We start from the raw sequence: 18,212 nt of genomic DNA on the forward strand, positions 1-18,212 counted from the left end.
AGTACCTGGATCTTGAGACTAGGATGACAGGGTGACATGAAGGCTGACAAGAATCTAGGGATGAGAGAGAGAGTAACACCTGTGTCCCCAAGGGAGTGCCTGAAGGTGTCAGGTACAGTGGGAGTTAAGTCAAATCCTACAGGCTCTTGCTCTTGGATCTAGAGCCTGGAGTCCTGGAGATGGTCTTGGCTGCAGCTGGCCCCGAGCAAGAGGAGGCTTGTCTCAGCCCCTAATCTGCTGCTAGGAAAAGCTTGCAACTCTCCAGCTTTGTTTATTTAAATGGAAAGCAAGGGGTGGTATGAGACAGAGCATGTTTGTTCTGGAACGAGAACTTTTGCCTTATAGTTTGGTAAGCTGAATTTTTGTAGTTCAGTGTCCATAATCTAGTTTAAAAATACATGCTGGTTCTGTAACACATCTCTTTAAATGCATTTTGTTTAGCTTTGTTATACTAATGGCAAACAGAATGGTGATGAGGTTAATATTGTTCCTAATCCACGTAAGGAAACTACTATTAAGAAGATTATTGCTATTATTACCAATTTGTTGTTAAATGATCTCTGGTTACATATCCCAGTAATGAATAGGGTTCTGTCAAACTAGATCACAGTTAACATAAGGTGTTAACTGAGAGGTTCTCTTTTAAATGCCTCTTTTTGCTTGGAAATACATTTGAAGGGGTTAATAAACAGTTTGTTAAGAGACTTCTGTGCAAGTCTTTCAGAACTGACCCTGCAGCAAGAAAACCATGCAAGATGCTGTGGGAGTATGGTGCAAGAACACACCCACACTGAAATTTTCAAAACTAGCTAAGTCTCATTTTTGTGGTTGACTTTGATTATCTTTATCCACTTGTTAAACTGTCCTCACACTGTGCAGATCCCCGAGGTGCTTCTTCCCCAAAAGGACTGTGCTTACACCATGAAAATAAACTGGTTTAGCAAGTTACTGCTCAGCCAAGTTGTGTGCATCTCCACAGCCCATCCCAGAGCAATGCAGGACACCTTATGAGCTCGTGTAAGTGCTGTGGGCTCTTTTTTTCTCTACTTTCACTGTCCTGATCCTTAAAGTGAGATAATATGACAGCACTGTGCTACATGGAAAGTATTTATCCAGATCTCCACAGTTCAGTGGTGATTCTGCCCTTCCATTAAATTCTTCTCCTCATTTAACATCTTGAGGTGTCAGAGGGAGACTTTCTTAAGCTGCTGTATATATATATATTTTTTTTTTATTTAAAATAGTTGATTTTGAGTCTGAGAAAGATCTGTAGTTAGTCTGGATCTGTCAAACAATGCACTATCCTTTTTTTGGTCCTGCACGGTTCAGTTTGCTCAGAAACCCACAAGTATTTTGGAGATGACTTCCTGTTTTACCTTCCTTGGCAGGAAGAACCTTTACCTATCTATCTGTCTTTCTGTATTATATGGAACAACTAAAAGACCAACCCAGTGGAAAAACCCTTTTGTTTTTATTATTTCATAATGGCCTCCATGATGTAGCCCCTCTCAAGAGCAGAGTTCCTGAAATGTAGTTACTGGGAAGTAACTTGAAAGCCTTTTCGAAATCAGCCTCCAGAATTAGTTTCCTTTCTGGTTTCTTTGTGTGAAATAGGAAATTGGGTGACCATGGCAATATATGCCCAAGTTATTCAAGAAGGGTCCCAGCAGAGCACGGGTTTAGGTGGGCCTTCTAATTAAAATCCTGTGAGTAGCTACTTTAAGTGCTGAGTTAAGAGTCTAGGGTGATACCTGCTTTAATGCTGGTGTCACTCAACACATGCCTGTCATTCCAGCCCTCCTCAGTGAGGGCAGGGAGGAGAGAAACTGTTGGTTTCAGTGGTGCTTCCAGTGAGAACTGAAAATACTGAGATTTTCCAGCTGACTCTACTGCCTGCTATTCAAAATGTAAGCTTGCATGGTGACGAAACACCCTAATTCAGGAAAACAAAAAAGTTCTCAGAATGAAGTGGAAAAATTGTCCTTGAGGCTCACTGTGTTGGTTATTTTTACAAGGCTCAGGAACTGTCATCTTTTATGCTTAGCTTGCCTCAGCCTTATTCTTAAAATTGCAGCATGCCCCACCTTGGTGCTGCTGGGAGATCTGGGGTGTTTTTACAGTAATTCCCTTCTAGTCTGAGTTGCAGACTGAAAGGTCAGAGTCAAGGCAGGATGAAGAATAAATGTGTCTGGTGCCAGTGGTGGAAGGAATCAAAGTGCTATCAAGGAATGACATTTGCTTTTTGATTGCAAGGTCAGGGGACCTAGGCTTGCTGTGAGAGCAGCATGCTCAGCTGCCTGGGAGTGGGGGCAGTGCTTCCTTTTCCACCAGCTGGGGAGCCAGTGTTGGAATCCATTCCTCTTTCTTATCAGGCACTTGGAGGCATTACTCACTAGTCATCACTTACTGAGGTTTTGTTCACAGGTTACAGCATCTTCTCCCTGGGGTACAGGATGCCTGTAAGGTCCCGAGCCCTGTGTTAATAAAGCAGAGACGTGGTGGGATGGAATAAAGACAGCATTGTTTTGTATGCAGGAAAATACTGCCCTGTCAGATGCTTCCTCATTTTTCCATCCATGCTGTCATCCTGGCTTTTCCCCCAAACCTCCTGGCACCATTCCCATGGCTCCCTCGGGGGAGCAGGATGAGATAGAGGTGTGATAGGGAAGTGAGGGATGTGAAGATGTGGCCAGCTGGCAGCACCCAGCCCAGGGCCCCATCGGGCACGGAGCTGTAACAGCTCCCCCCATGCCTCCAGCCAGGCTCCCTCCCTTCCAGCAGGTCTGCCTGCCTTCGTTTCTTCAGTAGGAAGTGGAGGGGCAGGAGTCCCTCTTGCTGATTTTTAGATCTCATTTCTCACACTGCTTCTGGGGAAGGATGTGTTTCTCCTCAAAGCTGTTTTCCCTAATAAGTTCTTGCTTGGGCTTCAGCTGGTGAAAACAATTGAGATGGTACAAGTGTGCAGAACTTGTGCCTGGGGGGTGGCTTCCCTGCTTACCTGAGCTAGGAAGCTTTATTAACCCTCCCCTAAGTCATTCTGACAGACCTGGTTCCTAGATGGCTGCTGAGATTTGGGCTCTTTCTGTCAGCTTTTTGAGCACAGGGAAGGGAGGAAATAAATTCCTCCATTCAGGCATAGTTTTGAAAGGAACCCATGGAGATGTTAAGCAAGCTTTTCACTCAGATGAAAGCACTGCCAGCCTCGGAGGTGATTTGAAATGGAGTCTCAACATGTGCTATTTCTCTTGGGTAGAGACTCCTTATTCATGCAGAAAATTATGCCAAGGAGAGACAATCCAGTGTCAGGGAGATACTATTCACTGCGAAGTCATTAGCTGAGCTTTTTGTGCTCCCTGTGTTTCCTTGGAGGATGTGTCCCTGTCAGGTGTGTGGCAGTGGCCCCAGTGCCATGCCTGCTCTAGGAGAGCTGTGCCAGCACTCTGGAGCCCTGGCCTGGGAACAGCCACCTGTGTCATTTCAGTCCCAGAAGAGTCAGGCTGCCAGATGTGGCAAACTGCTGGTTGACACCGTGACGTGAGCAGCTGCCCTGTGGGGATCTCAGACGGGCTGACAAACTCTAAATTGTGTTCTAGGCATGATGTTGACTCTGGTCTGAGGAGAATTGTTAGTGAGTAGTTGGCTGCAAATATAGGTGTATAAATACATTTCCCAAACATCCCTTTGGCTGTCGGCCTGATCAGTGCCCCTGTTCTGGGAGTGAATCCTCCTGTGTCAGTGGTTTCACCTCTGCCTCTGTGAAACTTAGTGAATTCATCCAGTTCTGCCCTCTGGTGTTCTGAAAGATGCTGAATGAGCCCCTGATGAGCTTCTCCTTTGCTAATTCCATTCTTCCTTTCCAGAAACGTGAAGGCCTCCTTCAGACCACTCACATTTCGGAGGAGCTGACGACCACAACAGAGTAAGCACAAAACGCTTCGGTGCAGGATGTGAGACCATTTCTAAAGATGAGAGAGAAGTTTCATCTTCCTCTTTCCTTGCTAAATTAATGAAATCCCTTCATGTGGTGCTTTTTTAACTATATGGAAATGACTTGGTCTCTGGCAGTATGCTACAAGGGAGAAGTGTCCTCTGGACACTTAGAAGTCTTGTGTCTTAGAAGTTTTTAACTGAAAGTGACTTTTGTGAGCCTTTTTTTCCCCCTGCCTACAGGACGTAGGTATATATATCTGCTTTCTGCTTAGTACTGTTTTCTCTATCAAGTGAAGCGCTAATATGTAGATATTTTGGGGAAGAATTAGTTTGACAAAAGGCAATTCTTCAACATACCTCTCAAAACTGAAGTGATACGGTTAAAACTGTAAGGGGAGAAAAGCTCAGCAAAAACAAATAAATAAACCTCTTCCCTCTCCAGTTTTTGCACCAGATTACTTTGCTTTATGTTTTTACAGCCATTTTTATAAGGGAAAGGCTAGACAATGCATTTGGGTTTCAGCTGAAAGCTGAGATTTTCCTTCACATGGCCTGAAGGCAGCTCTTCTAAGAGGGGCTTACATGAGCCGTCCCTCAGTTTATCAGTGTATTGGCTCCCTGTAGAGTTGGCTCAGCTTCCCGTGGCTTTGAAGATAAATGAAGCACCATGTGGTGCTTAGTGGGGAACATCTTTCAGATGGAAGCACTCAGAAATGAGATCATAACGTCTCTGTGTGGACATTAAAGGTCCTGTAGTGGTTTTTGTAGGATCAGAGCTCTGGCTCAGGTTTGTGGGCCGAAATTCCTCCCCTCTCTCCTATGCCCTTGAACAATGCAGTGAGCTTGTGCTCTCGTCCAGATGTGGTTTGCAAGATGTAATCTGCAGGCTGGGGCTTGGACATTTTTTAGCAGGAAAGATGTTTGCAGATTTGCATGTGTGTTTATACACATATTTTATGGAGCTGTTTAATATTACACAATATTAAGAGGTTATGCTGTTTAACGTGTTGCATATCCAGGTACAGGTACACCTATGGAAAATGCAGTGATAAGCAGAATCCCACATTCACTGAATACTTTCAAATTCCTCTGTGCAAATCAGGGCCTGATTCTCAGCTGATAAAAATGTGCATATGTCTGATGATGTCACTGGCTATGTATGTATTATGTGGCAGTTTTATTTACATAATATTCACATATAATGCCTGTTTTCTTCAGAGAAAACAGGCTAAAGCAAGAGAGATGGCTTTGCTTCTTGTAAGCTGTTCGGTTTAGATTATATTTGTGGAAAATGCACACACAAGCACATTTAGTCATTCACCCTTCATCATAAAAAGTATGGAAAACAAGTCATAATTATGTGTAAAATGTAATTAAGCATTTTCATTAATTGCAAGTGGATTTCCCTGACATGACTGGTGCTTTGCTGGAGACATTCCTGCAGCACGTTGGGTCTGGTCTGTGATGTGCTCAGCCCCCTGAGTTTGCACAAGTGGTTGGCCCTCTGGATATTGCAGGAAGGGCTCTTGTTAGGGCCATACTCTTGTCTTCCAAAACTGATTATTCATGGACTAACTTCATGTCTTTGAATGCTCTGACTTGCAGGATGATGATGGGAAGATTTGGTAAGTAACAAACTTGACTGTGAATTTTTTATTTATGTTTTGATTTATTTGTGTCAGGCGCAGAAATCTGGTCACTTTTTCTTTCAGCAGATCAAGACAATGGGGTTGAGCAATTCCATGAGGTTGGAATGTATTGCAGGGGGGCAGGTTTTGTTACTTCATGCAGATTTGGAAGTGTAATGGGTAGGAGCATTCTTGAGCTCTTTAGATTGGTCTGTGTTGTTTTGGTTAATTTGTAAGTAATGAATAGTAACCCTCCACAACAAGATGGACATTGAGGGGCCGGAGCATGTCCAGAGAAGGGAACGGAGCTGGGAAAGGGGCTGGAGCAGCAGGAGGGGCTGAGAGAGTTGTGGGGGCTCAGCCTGGAGAAAAGGAGGCTCAGGGGGGACCTTCTGGCTCTGCACAACTCCCTGACAGGAGGGGGGTCCCTGACAGGTGGGGGGTCAGGCTCTGCTCCCACAGAACAAGAGGAAACAGACTCAAGCTGTGCTGGGGAGATGAGGCTGGATATTAGGGAAAACTAGGGAAAGGGTTATCAGGGCAACCTGATGGGTGGTGGAGTCCCCATCCCTGGAGGGTTTTAAAGCCATGTGGATGTGGCAGCAACACCAAAAGTGATCAGCTTTATTTAGAAGACCAGGGTTAGTGCTGGCCTTGGGAGTGCTGGGGGAATGGTTGGACTTGGTGATCTCAGAGATCTTTTCCAGCCTGAACAATTCTATGATTCCAGAGCTGAAATGCTGCACAGGGCAATGTTTCCTAGGACTGTTTCTTGGTGGCTTTCAAGTAAAAATCTGTGTGATCCCCAAAAATGAGAGTTAAACCTTCCTCATATTATGACTGTTTAGTTCATACATGAAAACTGCTGAAGCAGAGGGCTGTGGCACAAGGTCCAAAGCTCTGTTTATCTGCCCACCTTCAGCAAACAGTCAGCCCTATCTAATTCCCTTTGCATGGAGACTCTTATCTCCTCTGTATTTGCTAGATGTTAGAGTTTAGGCCTTACCAAATATATGTCTGGTCTTCTAAACAAAACTGATAGCTTTTGGTGTTGCTGCCAAGAGATTTTCCTTTCTGCATTTATTTTTTTTTTTAGTGGCATTAAGACATTTCTCATTTTAAAGATGTGTGCTTTTGTAAAGGATGGGAAAAAGTAATTGACTTCCTTTATTTGCCCATTATAATATGTGAACACTATGATTTCTTCTCTTGTAGTGTACCTACATTAAAAAATTATAAGGCACTTGGAAAATAAGTAATGTCAGAGAGCTATAGGGGCTAAATAATAAATCTTCAGATACCAACGGAATTTAGATAATAAATGTTTGTTTATTTAACAGTAGGAAACTATTAAAATGTGTTCTGTAAATAAAAAGTATTTAATCATGGAAAAAAAACTATGTTGAAAACAGATTGGATTAGATATTGATAGACAGTGCTTTGAAGGCAGAAACATAATTTAAATCTTTTTACTGTCTGTAGGCTTTGCTCTCCATACACTGCTGAATCAGAATTATCTTGAGTTAGTTCCAAGCTTTACTGATGCCAGGGGTGCTACCAATAATTTTAAATTAACCAAGTTAATATCTGAATTTGATGCTGAGTGTGGATGCAACCATAGCTATTTAAGTTACAATGGGGTATAATCAGAATTTGTGTTCCATTTTAATTTTTCTTTCACCCACATATTTTGTGTACCAATTTTGAATGGCAGAAAAGGGAAATCAGTGAATATGTTTATTTTCAGGTACCTCTCAAATTCCCGGGGCAGTTTGTTCTGGCATGTAGCCAGACACCAAAATATGGTGCTGGCTTTTAGCTTGGGTCTCTGTTTTGTGACTTTCTGAGGAAAAAAACCATTAAGCTTTGGGCAGGTAACCTGCTTCCTGCACTTGGCTGTTGGAGGTGTTTTGATTTTTATTATTTTTCCCCCAAACCAGAGCGCGATGCCTTTGACACGCTTTTTGATCACGCGCCAGACAAACTCAGCGTAGTCAAAAAGGTAAAAAGCTTTATTTTCTACATTGCATTTTTTTCCTGTGCTTTTGGAAAGATATTCAGAAACACCCAGCAAATAACAGAAGAGGAATCTGAAGTAGTGAAAAGGGTGTTTTAGGATCACTGTTTCAAAGCCAGGTGATGTTTTCCACAGTACCCTAAAATGTGATTCACCCATAAAGAAGTTTGCTGAATATAGAGCTTTTACAGAAGAGCTGCTTTTATCCAGGGCTCTTCTGCTCAGCACTTATTCTTGTGTTCCCCTGGTTTGTCCTTTAAGGCTGAGCATCATTGCACAACGTGTCCATCCAGACATATTTTTGACGTGGCTCTTTGTGTTAGAGCAGAGGGGTAATGTAGCTGTTTATCTCTCTCTGCCAGCTCTTGCTGCTTTGGGGGAATATGTGAGAGACTCCATGTAGTTCCATCAGATAGTTCCAGCCTGGCTGTTAAGCTGCTTCTTAGGAGAGTAGTATGTGAAGATCAGTGTTGTAAATTGTCCCTTCCCCTTCGATGAAACAGAGGATGTGTGCATTTAAAATAATGCTTTGAAGTCTCGGGAAGATTTTTATCTTTCCAGTCTGAAATGTCTTTTAGGAAAGTGTTTTTAAGTGGATAAAGAGCTAACTTAACTCTTTCCACACAATAAAAGTGGTAACACGCAGCTCTGTGTCCCTTCTGGCAGTGCTGTAAGTGGGCTGACAGATCTCTGTGCTTCAATCCATTAGCACAGATCTGGTTTGTAGTGGCAGGATCTTGCATCTGGAATAGAAATCCCAGACCTGGGCTACATCCTGACTGTAATCTGTGTGCTGGCTGCACACATCCCTCCAGGAACAGAGTTGTGTGGACAACACCATGCTGTTGACACCTCCTTCAAGAATCTGAAAAAATTAGTGGGGACAGTGGATGCACCTACTGCTCCCTTCATCTTCGGGCACCGATGTCATCTCAGCCTTTTCCCAGGACACTAAAGTTTGCTTAATGTGCTAGGAAAGCTGCATGTAACAGCACCATCTGCTGAGTTCTGGCATCTGGTGCAACAAAAACAGCAGTTCTGTCTACTTAGCTGTGCAAAAGCAGGCACCAAACATCACATTATGTTTTTAAAAATGTCTTTAAGGGTTAGGTTAACACTTTCACATTGACACTGAGTGTAGTTGTCTCACATCGCTGTTTCTGCTGTTTTTGTTTTTTTTTTTAATAGTCTCTGATCACCTTTGTGAACAAACACTTGAATAAACTGAATTTGGAAGTAACAGAGTTGGAAACCCAGGTAGGAGGCTTTGTCATCTTGTATGTAATCTGTGTAAATTGCAGATTTTCAGATGTGGCTTGGCTAAGCAGAAGCAGATCTTCTTTCCAGAGTTTACTGAGCTGTGAGAGATGGTTATCTTATTGTCTCAGCAAAAAAATAACTACAGCATCCAGAGAATTATACCAGGAGTATGGGTAATTCATTTGAGCCTGGGTTAGTATAATACCAGTCATTCATTCACTGCTGTTTTACTGCTTTGCTGAAATAAATGGGTGACTGGATCTGATCTGTCACAAGAAATTGTTGCTTCATGCCTTAGAGATACCCAAGAATTTATTTTTTAGAGGATATCACATGTGCCATATCAGGATCTCAAGCGAGAAGTCTTAGAACTGCATAACATTATCCCCCTTAGCCAGTCAGTAGCCATCTGGTCTGATAGGAACACTGAATAGGATGACTGAAAATATGTAGGATTTTATTTAGTATTTGCTGAAACCATAAACAATTTATTTTGACATGGGGAAAAAAAATCTTTTATGAAATTCAACTCCCTACGTGTGACAGGGGAGACCTAATTTCAGATTTTGATTAAGGGCAAAGATTCGAATGTCTAACATGCATGATTTAAGAGGGATTGTGATTGAAATGACCAGGTTACTGTAGTTGTAGGGCTGGGGGTGTATATAATGTGCAAACATGATTCCCAGGAAGTTTGGGGTTTTTTAACTACTGTAGTGAAGTTGGCAAGATTCCTCAAGCAAATTAAATGAGCATGAGGAAAGCAAGAACAGACTCCTGAACCATCTCACACTTTTCATGCTAGCAAAAAAAAAATAAATCAAAATAAGTAATTTGGGCCAGGCATTCTTTGTTCTCCTTGTTTATGAATGCTGATGTACAAACAGATGCTTTATCCTCGTATTTCTCCTTAGTTTGCAGATGGTGTTTACTTGGTTTTGCTCATGGGTCTCCTTGAAGACTATTTTGTTCCACTTCACAACTTCTACTTAACACCTGAAAGTTTTGATCAAAAGGTGGGTAGAAACTCCAGGTTATGTTCTTTCTGCATTATTATCACATGATTTTTTTTCCAGTTGTTGCATCCTTTCTCCTTGTGCCAGGTGAAACAGCACCTGGTGTAGTCTCTTCAGGAGCTGTAGCAAAGAGGCACTGGCTGTGGCACTTGATGGTTAAAACCACTAAAAATTGTTTGTGAAATAAATGGGTAAATTCCCCATAGTTGAGGAAGAAAGGTATTCTGTTATTGGCATCAAACAACACATAAAGTTCATGAATATCCAGGATGAATAAACAGAATAACTAGTGCTCTGTACTGTACAGTACTTTGCATAATCAAAGTAATTTTTAGATCGTAGTACTGCCTGAAGTGTTTGTGTGTGTAGGTCTCTTGCTCTCAACCCCACACTTGCTCCATTGTCCTATGTCCCTCCGTGTGTTAATGATGAGAAAAGTGTTTAGGCTGTGTTTTTATGTCATCACCAAAAGTTTGCCTCTGTCTGCAGTTGTTCCCAGACCTGCACATGCATCTGTGTGTATTTGGTATTTATCAGAATGCCCTGAGCCTGGACCTGCTGCACTCCTGCGTGTGCCCCCTGCTTTTTATTCTGCCAGGTTCTGCTGTGCAGAGGACAAGTTTTGTGGTGGCTGAGCTGCAGCAGGAGAGGGGCTAGGTCAGGAGTGGAAACACTGGCTAAAGTTAAAAGATGGAATGTTTTGTAAGGTGAGCGCTGTTTAAAATGCGGTTTTCATAATGGCTTCCACACAGATTGTTGTGTCAGCCCCTCAGCAAAGGTACATCTGTGGGAGGGATGGTTATCTCCTACACCTGATATCCTTTATAGCTTTCTCTTGCTGCTTTATCCCATTATCTTGAATTTTTGCCCTTGTAGAAATGCAGGGTGCTGAGCTGCAGCTAGCATCTGTTCAGTTACAATTTGATTATTAATGGTTGGAATTCATAAAGATTACCCAGTATTCCTGAAGTCATGTTGTGGTTTTGTGTGGAGACTCTGCCTTGAGGAATGAGAATTTGTAAATTGAAGAAGAAGAGGAAAGCTCTGTGTTTTGGGGGGAAAAAAATACCACGTTGAAAGTGATTGGTTTTGTCACAATGAATGAGGAGGAACTGCAGCAGGTAAAAGAGATTAATAAACTCCTGAGTAATAAGCTATGTATCTCCAGAACTGTCATGTGCAGTAACAAAACTGCACAGAATTCATAATGCTAATTATCTTGCCTAAATTTCAGTGAGTGTGGACAAGAAATTGGCTATGCAGATCTCTTTAAATCATAATTTTTGTTCCTCAGAGGAGAGATTAAATGAAGACACCTACTTTCACTTTTTCTTTTTGTCCATTTTCTTTCCTCTGAATTTATGCTCCTGTGTGGTCTGTGGGGGCTTATTCAGAAGCTCTTTACGTACAGTTGCATGTAGCTTGTTTTGGAGGTTCTTTGCACAGCCTGCCCAGGAACTGCCCCCACCAAGCACTTTATAAAGCATTTACTTCATTAGACAAACTCAATTTGATTTTTGTCTCTATTTTCAAGTAGAGGAAGCCAAAGCACCCCGAGAATAAGAGATTAGCACAAAGCAAGCAGCCTGGATCCTTCATGATAGGATGTTGGTGTTGTTTGCTGCGCAGCTGATAATGATGCAGAAAAGACTAACGTTGTTTGAAAATAATTCTGTGTGATGTCCTCATTTCCTCTTTCTTACTTGCCCAGGTGTATTTTTCATCTCTGCTTGTTTCTGTTACCTTCCTTGTTGCCTGGATGGCAGTGATGTCTTGTTGTTGAACTTGGGGACAGGCAGGAGATAAAAAATGCAGCTCTGTTTTAATTGTTACTGGGAGCTCTCCGGCCTCTGCCGTAGAGGCTGAGACTGGGGTTTAATGGGGTTTCTTGGTCCCTGTGGGACCCAATCCTATTTTTACACTTGAATATCTGGAAGTCTTTTATTACTTTGTATCAAAAAGTGAGTATTTGCCCTATTATGATACAGGCTTTCATTTCTTAGTGGCTTGTATTTACTTTCTGCCATGCTTAAACATGTAAATGTTTAATATTGATTTAAATAGAATTATCAAGTATGCAGAGAATAAAGCATCTAAAAATTTTGTTTGAAGGTTTTTGTTGCCTATACAACTCAGACATTCTAAACACTTTACCTCTTTCAGGTGCATAATGTTTCTTTTGCTTTTGAGCTGATGCAAGATGGAGGCCTGAAGAAGCCAAAAGCTCGCCCTGAAGGTATGGATGTGCCACGTGGCTTTGAACTGTGTATAAAGTCATCAAAGTGCAATTCCATTTGAAGTAGCAGTAGTACCACAAAGTGGAGCTGTGAATGGGCCCCTTGACAGTTTTCCAAAGGATTCACTGTCTGTGCCTGGGGTATATCCTACCCATGCTTCTTGTCTGGAGCAGATTCACTGAGGTGTCCAAGTGGAGTTTTAGTGAGTCATTCAAGAGCTGTTCAGTGCTACATTATAAATTCAGCTGGTGCTTTCAATACCAATCCAAGCAGAAAGCTTTTCGTGGTCTAATTCTTGTAATTCTTACAGCTGGTGCTAGTCTGGACTCCTGTGATCAGATTTCAGTGACAGATAACTGGAAGGCTTCAGGGATTTTTTTTTTTAGGAGAACCAGTAGCAAACGATCTTGATTTATGTGGATGCAGGAGTCAGAACTAAAAAGTGTAAAAACTTGAAATTTCCCTTTAAAGTCTCTGAACTTTAATTATTGATGAGGTCTGCATTGTTCCTTACACTAGGGATAAAAAGAGGAATTAAAACTTTATGACTGCTAAATGAGCAATTTTTATTCCTGGTGTTACAGACTATGTATGTGTTAAAAGCCTCTGCACAACAAAGGAAAATGAGGAGCCTCCAAGTAATGTTTGGCCTGACTTAAAATGAGACAAAGTGGCGATAGTAAATAGATGAACAAACAGTGGAGCTGGTTATAGAGGGGGGGAAAAGGCTAAAGATAGTACTAAATGGCTTATATATCCTGTCAGTACTGTTGTTGTAAACTGGGGGATGACAAGTGCTCCTGAAGAATGCTGAAAATATTGAAAAGAGTGATAAAAACAAGAAGAGGTTACCTTTCCATAAGGCTTTCTTACATCCTTACACTATCATGAATGGTAAAACACTACAGCAGATCTTTTGTTTGCTTGTGTAGATTCAATAAACAGCAAAAACATGCTTTTAAGTGTTTTACTGATTGAAAATGTAATAATAATTAATTTGGCTGGAGAGCAAATTACCTTGTATGGCATTCCTTTTTTGCTTTTTGGTGCTGCAGGATACACAATTTCTTGTGTGTTTTCCTTCCTTGTCCCTATGTGTGGCCATTCCCGGCAGCAGTTCCCAGCTGTTGGAGTGAGTGTGCTCGTGTGGTGTCTGTGTGGCTGGAACTGCCTGCAAAACTGGCTGTGGCTTTTAAAAAACTGCTCCCTTGGAGAGGACAGTCACATCTTGGGAATGGCTTGTCACTGTAGTGTCATTTGTAAGATCTTGGCAGTCATGTAATACATGTTTCACAGACCAGTAATTCATTGTGACAGAATCTGAAGCTCTGCAAAAAAATTCTCTGTATAGTTGTGCTCTGTTAATGCCGTACTCTGATCCATTGTTTGTTCATCAATAGGCTGGGAAACCTGTCATGTGAATCCATGGCATGAACTGGGTAGTAAATGCCTCTTGAATTAGAATCATAGAATTGTTAAGGTTGGAAAAGGCCTCTAAGATCATTGAGTTCAACCATTAACCCAGCACCATCGTGTTCACCACTAAGCCACATCCCCGAGTGCCACATCTACGCAGCTTTTAAACTCCTCCAGGGATGGGGACAGCACCACTTCCCTGGCCAGCCTGTTTTGATGCTTGACAACCCTTTTGCTGAAGAAATTTTCCCAATACCCAATCTAAACCTCCCCTGGCACAGCTTGAGGCCATTTCCTCTCCTCCAGTCCCTTGTTCCCTGGGAGCACAGCCTGATCCTCACCTGGCTGCCCCCTCCTGTCAGGGAGTTGTGCAGAGCCACAAGGTCCCCCCTGAGCCTCCTTTTCTCCAGGCTGAGCCCCTTTCCCAGCTCCCTCAGCCCCTCCTGCTGCTCCAGCCCCTTCCCCAGCTCCGTTCCCTTCTCTGGACATGCTCCAGCCCCTCAATGTCTTTTTTGACATGAGGTTCCCAAAACTGCCCCCAGGATTTGAGGTGGTGGGCCTGGCTGTCCAGCCAGTTTAATTAGTTGCAGGATTTAAGGAAAAATGTTGTCTAGAGCAAAACATAATTTTTATCCCTATAGTCTGTGCTTTCTGCAGTGCTTGCAAGAAAGAGCTCTTGTTAAATCTTGTAGTGTGTCTGTGTACAGGTGTAAACAAAAATAGGACCATACAGGTCATCTCCTCTTCTCTTGTTCTTCCAGCCAAATTCAGTAGATTGGACCAGCAGCAGAACTTGGTGCTGAGTCATTGCAGCAGAACTACGTTGTGGTGGATTAATTTAGTATCTTCTAATGAGGTTGTTTTGGAGTGTGAAAGTTTGAAATTAATGGATTATTTTAAACTACTTTCAGAGTGTATGGCCACTTTCAGTTAGCATTTTATTAGCTGTTGGTAATGTTATGGCTATGCATGTTTTTATCTTATGGTGAGAAACAGGAGGCTGAGAATATGCTTATCCTTGGAAATACCTGTTAGACACTGATCAATAAGGAACACTGCAATTGCCCACACAGGGAGGATGCATTTCACACTCTGTGCTCTTTAGTGCAGCAGTCAAAGACATAACAAGGTCTGGAACTTGGGAAAATGGCAAATGGGAATTACAGTATAGATTTTGCAGCAGTGGTTATTAACCATTGGTCTGCATTGTCAAGGAATGGAGGTGACATTTCCACCACTGGAAGATGTGAAAAGAAAAAGAAAATTAAGAAAACATGCAGTGTTAAGATTGTGTTTTAATTGTAAGCTCAATACAGGCTTTTCAAGGTAAAGTCTGTTGTACATCAGATCAGACCTTGTGGCCACAGTAGTTTCTTCTGGCCCAAAATTGACTTGTCATTGCACCACTGAATAAAGGATCTGGGTCCATTACTTATTTTTGTGATGGGGCAGGGTCTGAACCCTGCAAGACTTGACCACTTTGGGCCGTGTCAGCTGGGAGGGAGTTTACAGTGGCCCAGGGAAGGGACCCATCCTGCCTTCAGTGAGAAACTGGAAATGGATGGCATGGGACAAAGAGAGTCAGTTGGGAGGAGTGGGGCAAATACATGCTGTGGATCTCTGACCCCTAGAGAGCTGACTGGGCCAGCTTTCTTGGCGTTTTCATAGTGCCAGCCCTGTGAGTTTTAATTGTTTAGCAAACAGAAGTGACTGCCAGCGTCGGTGGGACAAATCTCTTGGTGGTGGTCTCATCCCCAGCTATTTGCCTTGGTTTCCCAGCTTTAGAAATGCATGGCCCCTGCAAAGTGTGGTTTCCCATGGCTACTTTACATTTTAAATCCATCTCTGAGGAAACTCTCTTGTTACACAGGAACCAATGCTGATTCTGGCTGTTGACTTACTGAGAATTCTGTGGTAGTAAGCAACTTTCTGTGATACCTGGAAAAATCAGAAGCCTGTTTTGTATTTAGTTATCCAGATAGGACATTTCTTTTTCCAGGGTGTATGACTTCACAGCAATTAGGATCTTCCTTTGGGGCAGGAGAAGATTCTTCTGCAAATGCAAATTGAAAATCATAAATGAAATATGTAAAATAATATAGGAAAAAAGGGGTAGAAAGAATGTTTGAAAGATCACTGGATGTACCAGATGAAGTGTGGGGGTTAGAGTGGTATCCAGTGTGTGGTGGGAAGGGAGGGGTGGAGAGGTCCTGGCAATGATTCTTCAAAGCAGGCAGTAGGGGTTTCCCTTGCACCTCACCTTAATTGCACTTGATCTGTTAACAGTTTGCTGTCTTCCTAGGAAATTTGATGATGTTTTAATTGTTCTTCCTTACTTCTGTTTCCATATATATTGTTCACTGTATATTTTTTACTTCTTCCTCCTCATTTCTTACCTGTTATATCCAAGCTTTCTTTCTACCTCTTCAGCTTTCTCTGTGCTGTGCCTCCCCCAAGAATCCCTGCATTCTTGGCATTTTATTATAGTATAGGTGGAGAGGTGCTAACAGGAAAGCTTTTTCTTGAGAGCTGTTCCAGACCTGTTCCCTGGCCTGGTATGATAAGAAGGGATATTAAATAATAAAAAGCTTGGAGTCTGCTAAGGCTTCAGGCTTTGTTAGTTCATGGACTGTATCATTGCACTGCTGTACCTCATGGTGTGTGACTGCTTGTTCACTCCTTCCATGGCCAGGAAAGTCATCAGGAGTATTTCCCAAAGCCTTTATCCCAGGTCTCTGGCAGAAGCAGAGATTGATTTCTCTGCTGATCTCTACTGATTTCTCTGTAGCAAATTTTAGCTGAGGGGGAGTTACTTTCCCCAGAGAGAAGTTAGCTGAGATTGATAGTAAAGCTGTTTCAAAGTGCATCATGCAGGACATTTAAAAGGCTTGTCTTAGGGAGATCAGAACTCTGTGGATTTTTTTTTTTATTCCTGATTCCAGTAGCTCAGAGATGTGGGGACTTCTGTTCCTGTCAGGACAAACGAGGGAAAACAAAATGCAAAATAAGGATTTCTCCTTTTCTTCCACAGATGTTGTCAACTTGGACCTGAAGTCTACCCTCAGGGTTCTGTACAACCTTTTCACGAAGTACAAGAACGTTGAGTGATGCTGGAAGCTGCTGAGGTCTCTTCAACCTTCAACCTCCTCAGACAGAAGTTACAATAAACATGCCCTCTGCATGCTCCCATTGTGCCTTATGCTATGTACTTCATGCATTCTTCCTACAGTTGATGTGTTCTCTCTGTAGCTGTTTGTAAGACAATCCCACTAAAAATGATGCATGTGTATTCTCTAGGTCACTTGAAAACGTGTAGGTATTTCACACTTCTACCAGATGGATCAGTTTGCTATAATCCACAAATGTTCTTTTGAGAAAGGAAATACACCACTAACTACTTTATAAGCAGGGAAAACATGAGACCCCTTTGTGGCTCGAGACTCTTTGCTTCTGCAGAAGACTTCCTTTTGCATATTCCTTGGTTGCAACTGGCATTTAATGGTTTTCCAGCCTTAAGTGTTAACAATAGAAAATCAGCATTGGAATTTGTTTAGAAGCTGAGCCTTTTCTATTAGGTAAGATTTTGTGTGTTCTGTTGGGTGGGTTGGGCTGAGGGGAATTACTTCAGGCTCTGTCTGAGGCTAATGGCAAAAGCTTCAGTTTTTGTGTTCACCTCGTTCTACTCAGTGTTACTTCCATTCAGTGTTTACACAGAGTAAGTCTTGCAATGGGATGACCAACTAATCTTTTGATGTCTAGTTTTTATTTAATCTCTTATCTAGGAGAAATTTGGTTGCTAGGGCCACTGTCACCCATTAAGCAGGCAGCTTCAGTCAGGATGGTCAGGAGCTGATCACACAGGCACAGGTTGGATTAGTGCATTTCCCCCAGTCCTTCCTGAAACTAATGGGGGAATGATGAGTTTGGTCTCATGTGTGGAACTGCTCCTGCCTGCTGATGTGGGTGGTGCAGTGCTGAGTGTTGGGGGCTGTGCTGGAACAGGAGCCATCTGAGTGGATTTTTGAGGAGAGCTTTGTGGAGGAAATGGGATTGGCATTTCCGGAGTAAATGATTTGTGGAATGTGCGTTCAATATTGCACTTCTCCTTCGAGCACAGAGAGGAGAGATTTGATTGCTGCTTTTATGTTCACAGCAGCAACTTCTGTTTTATGGGCAGCCATTCCTTTGGGTGAAACACTAGGCAGAGTGCCCTGAAGGAGAGCAGGTAGAATTTCTCTGCTCCATGGGTTCACTTGAGTCCTGTTGTAAGTCAGCATCTTCTTTCCCTAAAAATAGATTTCTTACACCAACATTATTTGCCTTTGAGTGCAGGTTCAAGAGGAAACATGCTATTTGAATGGTATAATTTTACAAATGGGATGTTTCTTCTTCCCTTCTCAAACATTTGTTTCATCTCAAAGGGAGAGAAATGAGCTTCTGCTTATTTGGTTTGTATTTTTGGATTCTGAGTTCCAGTATTTGGATTACTTGGGTCACCTCCCCTCACACATCTAAAAAAAAAGATGGAAGGAAGTTGCCCTTTCTTTGCATGAAAAATTCAGATCTCCTCTGCTCTGCAAGGCTCTCTGGGGAATCTTTGCTTGCCTGTACTTTAGGAAGGAGGTAACCTCTCACTGTTTATACTGAGCCTGGAACAAGTGGATGTGAAGTTCAGATGAGGCCGCTGAGCTCCACCACAGCACCAATA

At 42.4% G+C, this 18,212-nt stretch overlaps 1 protein-coding gene across 2 annotated transcripts in view; it reads left to right on the forward strand.

Annotated features, from left to right (window-relative positions):
* The window catches only part of PARVB (parvin beta), a 52,154-nt gene extending 35,461 nt beyond the window's left edge, over positions 1–16,693 (forward strand). For both annotated transcript variants that reach the window (XM_069003382.1, XM_069003383.1), the window contains exons 7-13: positions 3,861–3,919; positions 5,536–5,555; positions 7,499–7,560; positions 8,764–8,832; positions 9,750–9,851; positions 12,015–12,087; positions 16,536–16,693. In XM_069003382.1, coding sequence (XP_068859483.1) covers positions 3,861–3,919; positions 5,536–5,555; positions 7,499–7,560; positions 8,764–8,832; positions 9,750–9,851; positions 12,015–12,087; positions 16,536–16,612 — 462 coding nt within the window. In that variant the 3' untranslated portion in view covers positions 16,613–16,693. The remainder of the gene's footprint in view (positions 1–3,860; positions 3,920–5,535; positions 5,556–7,498; positions 7,561–8,763; positions 8,833–9,749; positions 9,852–12,014; positions 12,088–16,535) is intronic.
* Positions 16,694–18,212: the final 1,519 nt, after the last annotated feature.

Source organism: Aphelocoma coerulescens, chromosome 1A (genome assembly GCF_041296385.1).
Source record: "Aphelocoma coerulescens isolate FSJ_1873_10779 chromosome 1A, UR_Acoe_1.0, whole genome shotgun sequence".
NCBI lineage: Eukaryota > Metazoa > Chordata > Aves > Passeriformes > Corvidae > Aphelocoma > Aphelocoma coerulescens.